General features: G+C 46.9%; 1 protein-coding gene across 6 annotated transcripts in view; it reads right to left on the reverse strand.

The window, feature by feature from the left end:
- The window catches only part of CLPB (ClpB family mitochondrial disaggregase), a 176500-nt gene that overhangs the window by 93767 nt on the left and 69839 nt on the right, over positions 1-12894 (reverse strand). For all 6 annotated transcript variants that reach the window (XR_016393826.1, XR_016393827.1, XR_016393825.1 and 3 more), the window contains one exon: positions 6242-6370. Coding sequence is in view for 3 of the 6 variants with exons in the window: in XM_089915254.1 (XP_089771380.1) it covers positions 6242-6370 (129 nt within the window). In the remaining 3 variants the exon portion in view is untranslated. The remainder of the gene's footprint in view (positions 1-6241; positions 6371-12894) is intronic.

The following is a 12894-nucleotide window of genomic DNA, read 5'->3' on the forward strand; positions in this document are numbered from 1 at the left end:
CTCTTGAGGGTAACCACCATCCTGACTTCTTACACATTGGGTGATTTGTCTATTTTGAACTTTATATATCAGTCCAGTCATATAGTTAGTACTCTTCCATGTCTGGCTTGTGTCCAGAAATGCTAGGTTGTTGAGATTCATCCAACTCTTGTATACAGCAAGAGTTCATTTGTTCATTTGTTCATTCATTCATTCTATTATTCCATTGCGTGTCCATAATTTATTTATCCATTCAACTACTGATAGACATTTTTGAAACTTCTAAACCATCTTTCACATTAAACATAAATCTGATCCTTCCCTACCCTTAATCTTAATGGTTTCCCACTGGAGAATAAAGTTCTATGTCCTTAGCAGATCTTATGTTACAGGCCTTCATTATTGGTTCCTGCTTTCCATCCTTCAATTCAAACCCCATAAATTCAGCTCTTCTGAACTACCTGCCGTGTACTGAATAAAGTATGCTGCTTTCTACTCCATACCTCTGAACATGCTGTTTCCTCTGCCTTTCTTCCTCATCCACCCAGTAAACTCACATGCATCCTTTAAGACTTAGTGTAAACACCATCTCCTATACCATGCTTTCCCTGCTCTCCCCAGAGATTTAAAAGGTCTTTTCTTTGTGATCCATCAGCACCTTCTATACATCTCCATTAATACATCAGATAGCAATTTTTTGCTAAAATGTCTGATTTCCTCACTGACCTATGAGTTCCTTAAGGGTAAAGACCATGTCTGGATCATCTTTTATTACCCAGGTGCCTAGGGTGAAGCCTATGACAGGAGAGATGCTCAATAAGCGCTTGAAAAATAAGTGAGAAGACTCGCCCAGGAGTTACATAGTACCATATGCGGGAGCTGGAAGGGGTCCTTGGAATCAGCCACACTAATTTCTCCATTTTACTATGGAGGAGAAAGGTTTTGCCTAAAGCAGATAGGGTTTGCTGGTGGCAGAGCCAGGAGGTCTGATCTTCAGCCCAGTGCTCATCCTCCTTCCCTGCACTGCTGGCAAGAATCAGAGGGTGACATTTCCATAGAGGACAGCCTGGGGCAAAACCGATCCCCTCAACATCTGGCAGTGCAGCCAGATGGGCAGACAGTGAAGTGGAACAAGGAATGGAGCTCTAAGTTTCTAGCCCCGACAACAAAATAACAGGCTGTTAAAGGGAAGATATCAGCACTGGAAAGGTTCCTTGCCTCAGGCGGCAATGGTTGGGAATTTAAGGACAGCTGGTTAACACTGACAACTGAGCCCTGTACTTGGGCAGAGGGACATGGAAGGGCAAGAAAGTAGGTAGGAAAGAGGCTAAGGGAAGCCCTGGGAAAGATGCTATTAGGTTTCATAAAGCCCAGTGTTTCTGAGGTGATGAGCACTGGTGGCTGAAAAGGCAGGGGCACCGTGACTAAAAGAAGGAAGATAGCTTCATACATGAAGCTCTAAAAAGCCAGATATATTATGACACTCAGAGCAAGTGGGCCAGGAAGCAAAGACACCACATCTCCAATGGCATACAAATCTACAGTGGCTCTGGAGATTCCGGCACATCCAAATATGTACTAAACTATGTGCAGGGCATTGTGGCAAAGGAGGCAGGGAAAGTAAGACATAACCCTCGCCCTCAAATGACCTCAGTCTAGCAGTGGGGACTGGACCCAAATCACAGGGAACAGGGAAGACTTTAGAAGGGAGGTGGCATGAGAGCTGCGGACTGGCTGGTAGAAAGCATTCCACTAGGCTGAGAAACAAAGTCTTGAAGGGAAATGAGAGGCAGAAAGACCTGCATGAGTAAAGGCACTGAGGTAGGAACACAGAAGCCACGTTACGCTGTAGCTGGAGTATTAGGGCAGCAGTGGGAAAAAAAAGCTAAGTGAGGGTCAGACTAGAACAACTCTAAAACCAGGTTAACAAATTAGGATGGGTAGGATTCCTTTTTTTTAAAAAAAATACATGAGCACTGGGTGCTTTTCAAGTTAATAACAGATATTATATGTAGAGTGCTTACTCTGTAGAACCTACACATGCCCAATGCTACAAAACCTTAGATGGTAGGTGGCATGCTCCCACTTCCATATGAGGAAAGAGAACTGCAGAGCGGTCACAGCTTAGCCAGGACACACAGCTATTAAGGGCAGGGTTGGATTCAGATCCTGACTCCACAGTTTATGCTCCCTCCTTGTGATCTTTCTCACCTGGGGTTTCTCCTTTGAACCACAACTGGGAAATTATTTGAGTAATGATTTTCTCAATTCTCTCAAGAATGGTACATAACTCGTACCACTTTAGATGCCTGGGAGAGAAATTAATTCCTTGTGTGCAACAGATGCCTTAAAACATTAGAGCTTAATTTTCCAGAGGAACCCTGGTTGAGAAAGGCTGCGTGACAAGAGATATGTTTTAGGAAAATCAATCTGGCAGTGGGATCACATCCCTGGGAGGAAAAAGCTGCAAAAGCACCTAAAGAGCCTCGGAACTACTGGGATGAGTCAGCTCCAGGGGCTTGAGGAAGGAGGCCCCCATCTTCTCTAATTACTTGTCTTCTCAGTTGTCCTGCCCTTCCTTCATTCCTCCAACCTTTTCTTGTACTTGGCAGTCAAGTACTGAAGCAGAGCCTTCCTGCTCATAAGCCAGCAACCCAGGCAGAAGCAGCATCTTCAGAGATGAAAACCACAGAAGCCAGTGCACCCACTTTTCTGTGGAGGCTGGGAGTAGAAAACTGGCACTACTGAACTCAGAACTCTTCCACAGAAATCCATCTGGCAAACTCCTATTACTCTCCCTGATAAGGCTGAAGCACGCCATCCTCTGGGAAGCTTTCTGTAACTGATTCCACCTCCCTGCTCACCAGGCAGAAGCAGGTATTTCCTCCTCGGTATCCCCACAGCCCCTTGTCCAGGACCCTGCTCGAGCATCTGCCTGCTGTCACTGCCTGTTTCCATGTCTGTCTCCTCTACCAGTCTGAGCCTCTCTCTGGGTCAGGGACAGTTTGCCAGATCCATCTTAGGATGCCCTGAGGTCCATGGTCTCAAAGATGGCAACTGGCTTACCCAGAGTCACACTACAGAGCTGAGATCAGACACACTACAGGTCTGTCTGATCCCCAAGACTGTGTTCTTTTCACTATGTTTCAGGGTCTCCCGAAGATGAAGAAGGGCCTTTCTGTGCTAAGCACCCAGCCCAACACTGAAGAGTTCAGAGGTGGTGCTATCAGAGTAGACCAGACCACCTGGAGAGGCTTCCTTAGAGGTAGATCCTTGAAGAGTCTGAGGATCTAGCTGAGAAGAGAGGGAACACGATGGTGTTTTAGGCAAGGTGGGGAAGTTGAGGGGCAGAAACAGAATTAAGAAGCCATTAGGTAGGAGTTAGGTTTCATGGGGGAGGAATGGGATTACAGCTGCCAGGTGAGAGTTTGATTTCTTTATACAATCGTGGAGCACCTAGGAGCGTTTATAGATGTCATCACTAATCCTTATGCCCACTAATCACTGTGATATTTCCCAGGTGTTACTTTACAGACAAGAAAACTGAGGCTTAGAGAGTTAAAGTAACATGTCCAAGCCAACAGAGCTAGTAGCTGGGGAAGCTGGGATTCAAACCCAGGTTGGTCTGACTCTGAAGCCTAAAGTCCTTTTTATTACTCCATGCTGCCTCTTAAGAGGTCAGAGAACTTCCCACATTACCAGACTGATGCTGCTGCCTGGACCACCCCCCACCCCCAGCTCTCAGGTGGGGACTGCTGATCAGAGGGCAAGCGCGGTTGCCCCCTCTAGCTCTATCCCTCTAAGATCTGGGGGCCCTAAATCCCTGTGGACTAAGCAATTTCAAGGACAAGGGTTCGGTGTTGACCTCGTGAGCACAGGCTGGCCCTGTGTCTAAACCTGCCTTGGATCTCACAGAGAAAGCCTCTAAGGTGCTGTAGCAAAGCCGGTGGCAAATATAGGCTAAAAAAGCTGGATGGTCAGGAAGGCAGGGCCTGCCTTCCCTGAAACCTTCTGGAGGAGGTCAGCTGAGGTCAGAAAATTTCGGAAATGTCACTGACAAGAGCCCCTAGGACAAGGGAGCAGGATCCTGCCTCTCGGTTGGCTGGTCACACACACAGGCAGACCAAGAGAGGTCAAGGGGGGAGGGAGGTCAGAAGTTGGCAAGCCTGCAGGCCCTGAGTGATGGCCACTTGTTCAGGTCAGGAAGGGAGAAATAAGTGGGTTAATGGTTTTGGCCCTTGAGGCTGGGAGGCTAGGGCAGGGGGTGTAAATGGATTCTGGGTAAAAAGGCAGGTGGGTGAACTGTAAAGGTGGGGGCTAAGGGCATCTGTTCCAAGTCAACAAGCAAGAACCATGCCCCTGGAATGGCTCAAAGGGCCAGCCTTGGCCTGGGGGGTGAGTGTGGAGGGGTGCTTCATAAAAGGCCTGTGTTTCTTCATTTCAAAGGTGTTCGATCTGGAAGGCTGGGGAGAAGGACTCTTTTTATAGTGAATTCCCTGTCTGCTTAGGGGCTGAGGGGAAGCAGGGAATGTAAACCACTGGACAATAGCTGGGGGTATTGATTGATTTTAAGGCATGGCAGAGAGAAGCTCCATGGTGAACACTGCAATTCCTAGCTACAGATGTCTCGTCGGAGAGCTTTCCAAAGGACAAAGTGAGTAGCGTCTTGCTTGGGGACATTTTCTAAGTCTCTGCTTCTGAGAGCAATGAGTTCTTGCTCCAAAAGCATCAGTCATCCCAGGCGCCGTCACCACATCTGTGAGCAGTCCTGCGCCTCACAATGTACATGCCCCAGATCAAGGCACACTCTGGCTGCTCTGGGGCAGGTAGGTCCCTTGTAGGCTGGGGATATGGGCCAGGCCTGAGTCTTAAGTGAGTGTGGCTAGGGCTGATGGAAGGTGGCAGGATTTGAGGGTTACTGAGAAATCCTTCCAGTCCAATCACATGACAAGGACTAGAAAATGATCTGGGGAGGTTGGGCCAGGGAGGCAAAGGCTCTGGGACTTAAAGAACTTTCGTTGAAGACTGGGTTTTGAAAAAGTGATTGGCTGCAAAGGACAGGTTGGCAGAAGATACAGAGAAGAAAATCACACCTCATTTAAAAGAATCTATTTCAACCAGTCAGAGAAGAACTAAAATGGAATGGACTCCTAGGGAAGAAGTAGGATTCCCTGAGTCCCTGAGAGAATCCAAGGAAATGCCAGTCAGCCAGCTGTTGGAGAGGTTTCTGCCAGGAGAAGAGAAGTCAGGCAATCAGGGTAACCCAGAGGACTTCTGAGGATCCTTCTAGCTCCCAGGTTCTATGAAGAATGACCACTGACAAGGAATACCCTGGCGTCCAGGCCCAAGAGAGGGTCCCTAAACCTTTAAGAAGTGTAAGTGAGGGCATAAACAGGCAGTCAATGCCTTACTCACTCTGGGGCCTGGGCACCACACATCCTGGCAAGATGCTTCCCTCCCTATTCCAAGGAGAGGCTGGAGTGGGATGAGGGAAAGTGACTGTGTGGGAGGCATCTGACAGGGTGGCAGGTAACTCTGTAGCGGGCCTGGATAGGACCAGACTAGCCTGAGTCTGGGGATGGTACGTATTATCCCTCCAATTAAATCAATGCTCTCTAAAGGAAGGGTATTCAATCATTCAACAAAGAGTTACTGAGTGCTTACTGTGTGCCAGGTACTTTACCAGGTGCTGGGAATGAATCAGCCATGGTTCTTGCCTTTGCTTTCAGGGAGCTCAGAGTCAGGTTAGAGAAAAGGCTACTGAACACACAAAAACAATTCCAGATTGCAACAAGTGCGATGACAGAAAAGAGTAGGGTACCATGACCCAGAGTAACGGAAGGAGCCTAATTTAGACTAGGGTGGAGGTGGGATCAAGGAAGATGTCTTTGAGACTGGGGTTAGTAGAGATTTGAAGGGTCTCCCCCTTGGTCCACCAGCCCTGCTCTGGAGGTCACAGGGAAGAAGACAGGACACTTTGGGGGAGAGCAACCATCAAGAAAACTCTCAGAGCATGTGCAGACAGGCAGGATGGCATGGTACCTCACACAATCACAGGCAAAGAACGCACTCCAGCCACATGAGACCAAATCACACATGCACACAGCCACTCTCATGAAGTGCAGGCACCCTCGAGGCATTTCCAGCTCTAAGAGGGTAACAAGGCTCTGGGGAAGCATGGCATTTCCAGGGTAGAGAGGTTGCTAAGTCCTTACCCTCTTTCCCTGCCCCCCCGCCCCACCCCATTCACCCATAACCTCACCTCCACCAAGCAGCTCCCTGACGGTGCGGTAGTCGTCGGCAAGGACAGCATAGTGCAGGGCTGTGCAGCCCTTGAAGCTGGCACGGTTGTTCAGCCGGTTGTTGAAGTCATCCTCTCGGGTGACCAGGACTAGAGGGACAGCAACACAAATCCTTCCATTAGCAACAAATGCCATGAGCTGCCAACCTCGTCTTCTTTCTCTTGGCATTTTAATTCCCTCATTCACTCATCTACCTACTTACTAAACATATAATGGCACCTACTATGTGCCTGGCCATCTGTGCTGGGAAAGAGGAGGTAAAACAGAGCCCATCCACAAATGTTTACTGACATCCATTATGTTGATAGGATTCACTTGGGGACACGGAAATAAATCAGACATGGTCCCTGACCTAATCTGACAAAGGAGGCAGACAGTAGACAGATGTTTACAGTATTGAGATAAATGCCATTATAGGTATAACGGGATGATACAGAAAGCCAGAAGGGAGCTTAGCTCAATTTGGGTATGGAGAGGATCTCAAAAGATGACAGTCTTGAAGGGTGAAGAGAAGTTATCCAGGTGAAGAAAAGAAGGCTAGGGTAAGACTCGCGACAAGGGACTTCCCTGGTGGCACAGTGGTTAAGAATCCGCCTACCAATGCAGGGGACACGGGTTCGAGCCCTGGTCCGGGAAGATCACACATGCCGCAGAGCAGTTGGGCCCGTGCACTGCAACTACTGAGCCCATGGCTCTGGAGCCCGCGAGCCACGAGTACTGAGTCTGCGTGCTGCAACTACTGAAGCCTGCGCGCCTAGAGCCCGTGCTCTGCAACAGGAGAAGCCACTGCAATGAGAAGCCCATGCACCACAACGAAGAGTAGCCCCCGCTCACTGCAACTAGAGAAAGCTCACGCACGGCAGCAAAGACCAAACGCAGCCAAAAATAAATTAAAAAAAAAAAAGAAAAGAAAAAAGACATGGGACAAGTCAGGAAAGAGACAGAGGCTGTTCTTAGCAGAACAGTAACATACCTCCTCTGTGCTCTGAAGACTCTACAATCTAGTGAGTATTTAATATTTCGTAAAGAACTTTTAAAATTTATAAAAGCCGTTAAAATTTGAAAGTACAAAGAAGAAAAAGCATCATTATCTCTGCAACTTGAGAAACTGCATTTAGTATTTTGGTACATGTCCTCTGATATCTATATCTACATCTGTATCTATAGGTATAGCTATACCTGCATATATATCCTACAAAACTGGAATTTACTACATTGCAATTTTGTAATCTGCTTTTTTTCCCTTAATAAATGTACTGTGAACATTGGTTTTGAAGGTAGGAAGAATAAGCACTTCATGTGTCAAAGAACCAAAAACCCCCAGGCTCACTCTAGTGCTAATATTAGTGACTCTCTCTCTCCAAATTGATACAAAAGAACCTAAAACCAGTTGCATCACTCTAGGTTAGGTGACCACACATGTCCTTGTTCACCTGGGACAGTCATGACTTATGCTTTTTGTCCTGAATGGCCCCACTCTGGACAATATTTGGAAGGCCACCCAACCTCTGGGCCCTCCCTTGGGAACCGAGCCCCCGTGGAACGATACTTATGCTGCTTAGGTGATGGGGTTTCTTTCTGCCTCATGCAGAAATTATTAGAGTTCTTGCCTTATGTTCCCTCCTGAGCTTAGTTCATTGGAGGAGGAATTTGGGTCCTACCTACCTGTACCCACTCCTCCCCGAGTCCAGGGCATAGGGCCTGCAGAGGGCAGGCTCCTCCTACCTCCCACTGGATAAAGGCGTGTAATTCATAACCTTGCCTATGTAGTCAAAAGCACCAGACAATTCTGAAACCATTCTTTTCCAAGCTGTCTTGGAATGGAATCTATGCATTTTCCCCTCCTACAAAACTGAACTTGCTATTTAAAGTCCCAAAAGCCAGAAGACTGTCATGCCTTTTCCTAATCCTAATAGATTTCACTTACTGACCTTCCTCTACTCTGGCTGACATGGTCATTTCACACAATCTATTTAACTACCTTATATAGTAGGTATTATAATTCCCATTTTATAGATGAAAGCTAAAGCACAGAGATCATAGAGCTAATAAGTAGTTAAGTGAGGATTAGAACCCAGGTCTAATCTGAGTCCTCACCCTTTTTCCCCATCACAGCATGCTGTCACTCTCATTTTGCAAATGAGGGAATCAGAGCCCAGAGCCCAGATGTTCTGGTCCCAGCCTTGGCTCCTACTCCCTCTTCTTTCCCTGCTCAAGTGAAGGTGCCAGCACACTCTCTGTGGAACTTGCCCTAACAGAGATCAGCCTGAGGTTTGTAGCTAATACCGGATAAGCTTACTTAGGTGGAAGCATTTCAAATGTTTGGTCAAAATGAAGTTGTTGGAGTGTGTAACTGGGGAACAGACCACACTTTCTTGTGGTCTGGTGAATCAATGGTCCATCAGCTCTTCTGTAGCAGTCAGAGGCTCTCCTGACTGATGACCCCCACCCCTGGAGTGTTATCTGACCTTTCCTGGAGCAGGGAAAACAGGAAGAAGGCCTCTGATTAGCTAACGTGTAAGTCCGTTGTGCAATGGCATCTGCATTTTTCTCATAAGAGCCCTTTAGGATCTAACTCAGAGACTAACTCTTGGTCATGAACAGTCTCATCAAATCATGGTAAGGGATCTTGTTTCCAGCCCACTGCAGATTAGAAGAAGCAAACTAGAAGGCTAGGGAGAAGTCTTCAGAATCAAGTACACTGATTACAATCAAGTGCTGACCCGGCAGGGAGGGAAAAGAACAGCACAATATAAAGCTGAAAGAGGAAGCCACAGAATACAGTGCCTCAAGAGCCCCTAGGGCACCACTGAATTGCCACATAGGACATTAACTGCTAGATATAATGATGAACCTGACGAAAAGTGATAGCTGGTTCAAGAAAGCAGGAAGGGTATAATCCATTTTACAAAGGAAATATATCATTCATTCAAAATATATCATTAATGAACACCAATGCATGGTGGTAGCTTCTGGAGATATACTAATAAGACACACTTCTTGACTCTAAGAAGTTAACAGTCTAATGCAAGAATCAGACCACTGAATGGACAAATTATAACACTGTTTCACGAGTGCAAGATAGAGCTATACACAGGGTGCCTACCATAAAAAAGTAGATGAACTCAAGGGACACAGCTGGTCTATTTGGTTCAGGGACAAACATCAGCAGAGTGGCAGTGTCACAGCCCAGCTAATAAGGAATGTCCATGAAGAGGGCCCCTGCTCCCCTCTGAGGTCTCATCACTTACCATCCCCTTCCTAATGCTCTTTCTTGCCTCTTGGATTTTGCAAATACTATTCCACAGCCTGGAACATTTCCCCCTCTCCCATGCCTTCAACTGACTAACTCCAATTCATTTTTAGGCCTCGGATTAAAAGTCATTTCCTCTAGTAATTCTTGCTGAGTTTGAGGTAGTTACTCCTCCCAAGAGCTTCCCTAGCACTTTAGGCATCTCCCAATTATGGTATTTATTACCCACTCCATTGCAATCATCTGTTTACTTGACTACGTTCCCCACTAGACCAAAAGCGCAATAAGGACAGGAAGTGTGACTGTCTTCCCCACAGTTGTATCCCAGTGCCCAGTATGGTGTCTGACCATAAATATGTGCTTAACAAATACTTGTTGAATCAGCAAATGCATACCTAATACATAAATAAGGCCCTAATATTACCTTGTTTTTGGAATAATAATAATAATGCCAGCCAGCAGTATTTAGTAGAGGAAGTAGAGTGCAGCTGTTAAAAAAGTGAGCTCTGGAGCCAGACCACTTGTGTTTGGGTCCCAGTTCTGAATTTACTGACTGTGTAATCTTGGGTAACTCACCTAACCTCTCCATGCCAAGTTTCTTTACCTGTACGCAGAGATGATAACAGTGCCCTCTCATGGGATATTGTAAGGATTGAATGAGACACTGTGATTAAAGGGGCTTGGAACAGGGCCTAACAGTACCTCTTAGTCAATGTCGGCTATTATCCTTACTGTCTAGTCTTGTGCTTCCAAAAGTGTATTCTCTCTGTGAAAAGAGGTTTGGGGAACGCTGCATGCACTTTTCCCCTCCGAAAGGCACAGTTGTGAGTAAGAACCATCTGTTTAATTTGGCATTACTCAGCAGTTTTATGTCTGACAGCCTCTTTCCACCCAACCCTTGTTAAAATCCTGCAGTACTGGTGTTCCATGGAACACTCTTTGGAACTGGGTTGTGCATAACAATCTGTAAAGCACTTCATTTACTTATTTATTTCAGAACGACCCTGTGAGGTGGAAGTTCACTCTCCCCATTTTATAGATGGGGAAGCTGAAGTTCAGCAGGGTGCCACAGTCAGTCAGCGGTGGAGCTAGGACCCAGTCCAGGTCAGCTAGGCCCATTTCATGCTCTTAACAGTAAGCTCTTTTCCCCTCATCGCCCAGATTTAGAAGCCCTGACCCAGGATATCTTGCTGAAACCCCCAGATCATTAGATCTCATACTCTTCTCCATCAAAAAAAAAAAAAAGACTAAAGGTGGGAAGGAGGTGTGTGCAGCATGCACCCTCATGTTCTCACTTGCTCTCACAGAGAAAGCAGAAGCAAACCCACAGAAGCTAAAGTGACTCGTCCAAGGCTGGCTCACCAGCTGGCCACCACCGTGGTCTTTTGAGGCCCGGCGTTTACAGCTGGTCCTCAGCCAGTGAACCATCCCCTCCCCAAAGACATCTACCAGCCTGTCTCCAGCACAGGGGGAGATGGGCTCAGGCTCCTGCTTCCCCTCCAGGCCAGCCATTCCTGTCCCTTCACCCTTGTGGCCACAGGAAGAATGACAAAGCATTACTTTGTTATCCTTCTGCTCCCATCTCTGCCTTTTGATGTTGCAAAGTCTATGGCACGGTGCCGTGGCCAGGGTCAGTCTGAGTGCCGAGGCAGGTGTGCACCTGACGTACACTCTGCAGGATTCCCTGCACTTAGCAGTGCCAAGGAGTTAGCAGAGGTGAAAGTTGTCCCCAAAGCCCTTCCTATAGCTTGGCCACTACTCAGCACTGCTGAAACTGCAGAACAAAACTAAACTAAACAAAACAAACCACTGCCCCCCACAATAAGAAACAGTAATTTAAGGTAAAGGAGTCACACAGTCCTGAATCTTAGCTCTGCCACTTACTAAGTTCTTCTATCTGTAAAATGGGCACGACAAGCAGTAATTTAAGGAATACTAAATATTTAAGTATTATGAGAATAAAATCTGATAACAGATTTTTAAAAACATTACCACAAACATTTAGTAATGCTGTTTTCTCCCCTGGGGTAGGCACTGGGGATGCAGAAGTGAATCAGACATGGCTTCTGTCCTCATACTGCTAAGACTATTGGAGGAGACTGAAAAAAGGCATGTGGGGCAAAATGGGTGGTCTCCAGATAACAAAAGCTTTATTATCATTGCCTTGTGTGGAGGAAAGGTAACCCTAGCTAAAAGTCTCTCCCTCAGGCTCAGCCTCTACCCGCCACGCCCAGGAACTTATGCCATCTAATGTCATGGAGTGTGTAGCAGTGCCTTTAAAAACATGAGCATGTCTCCATGAGAGGGAACCTTTAGGACTAACCTGACAAACACAAGGATAACCTCTTACATTTGTGCAGCACTTTATGGTTTAGAGAGCGCTTCAATGCAATTGTTTCCTCACCCCAGGTCAACCTAGGACAGATAGGTCAAATATTATTCTATTGAACAGAGGAGACAGAGGTAAAGAGGTTGGATGGCCTGCCCAACTTGGATTGCTAATTGGTGGTGGACCAGGACTAGGTCCTGAGCCCATTTGCCTCCATCGTCCATATTGCACAGCTTCGCCAGGGCCCACAGGCTCAAGCCTCACATACCCCAGCATCAGCGGACCTGGCTTGAATCTCAGGGACTAAGCTAAATTCTTACCAAGAGTCTCCAGGAAGAAGCCTCTGGGCTCACAGCTCCCTCCCCACAAGGTGTTGTGTATCTACCACCTCGTTAAATCCTTACTCCTACTGCCAGCATCGGCAAGCTGCCTCAACTTCTGCGGGCACTGTTGGCTCTGCCTCTTGTGTTTATCTTCAGCCAAGGGATGGGGCAAGAGGGAGACTCTCTGTGCTGGGTCACCAAGAGACCATCTCTGGGGAGGGCAAGGCTCTTTATTTCCTTCCACAGCCTGGATGATCCTCCTTCCTCTCCAAATCCTAACTGTTCTTTAAAGCCCAATTCAAGGCCTCCTCTTCTAGGAAGTCCTTTCCTCCCTGCTCTGCCCTGGATGCCTATCATATTGATTGTGTGTATCCATTTACCACTTACTTATTGATCGTCTTATAACAACTCCTGTAATACTTTCTTGTGTTAAAATTTCCCTTCTGACTCCCTAATTTCCTCATGGATGACAGAAACTAGTTCATAACATCTTCTGTATGTATCTCACCCAGCATCACTTCAGTATTTCACGTATCTTCAGCAATGAGCACACAGGAGCCTTCATTCACCCCCTGCCCTGGAGCACACCACTACTGAGCACCTCAGCACAGTGAGTGCTATGAAAGGCATGTGCGCAAACTGTCTGATGGCAGCAAAGACAGGGCACATGTCATGTGGCTTGGGGAGGAATCTCCCAGAAAAACTATC

This window comes from Delphinapterus leucas, chromosome 7 (genome assembly GCF_059928025.1).
Source record: "Delphinapterus leucas isolate spDelLeu-1000000601 "Yukka" chromosome 7, BTC_Dleu_Yukka2, whole genome shotgun sequence".
In the NCBI taxonomy this organism is placed as follows: Eukaryota; Metazoa; Chordata; class Mammalia; order Artiodactyla; family Monodontidae; genus Delphinapterus; species Delphinapterus leucas.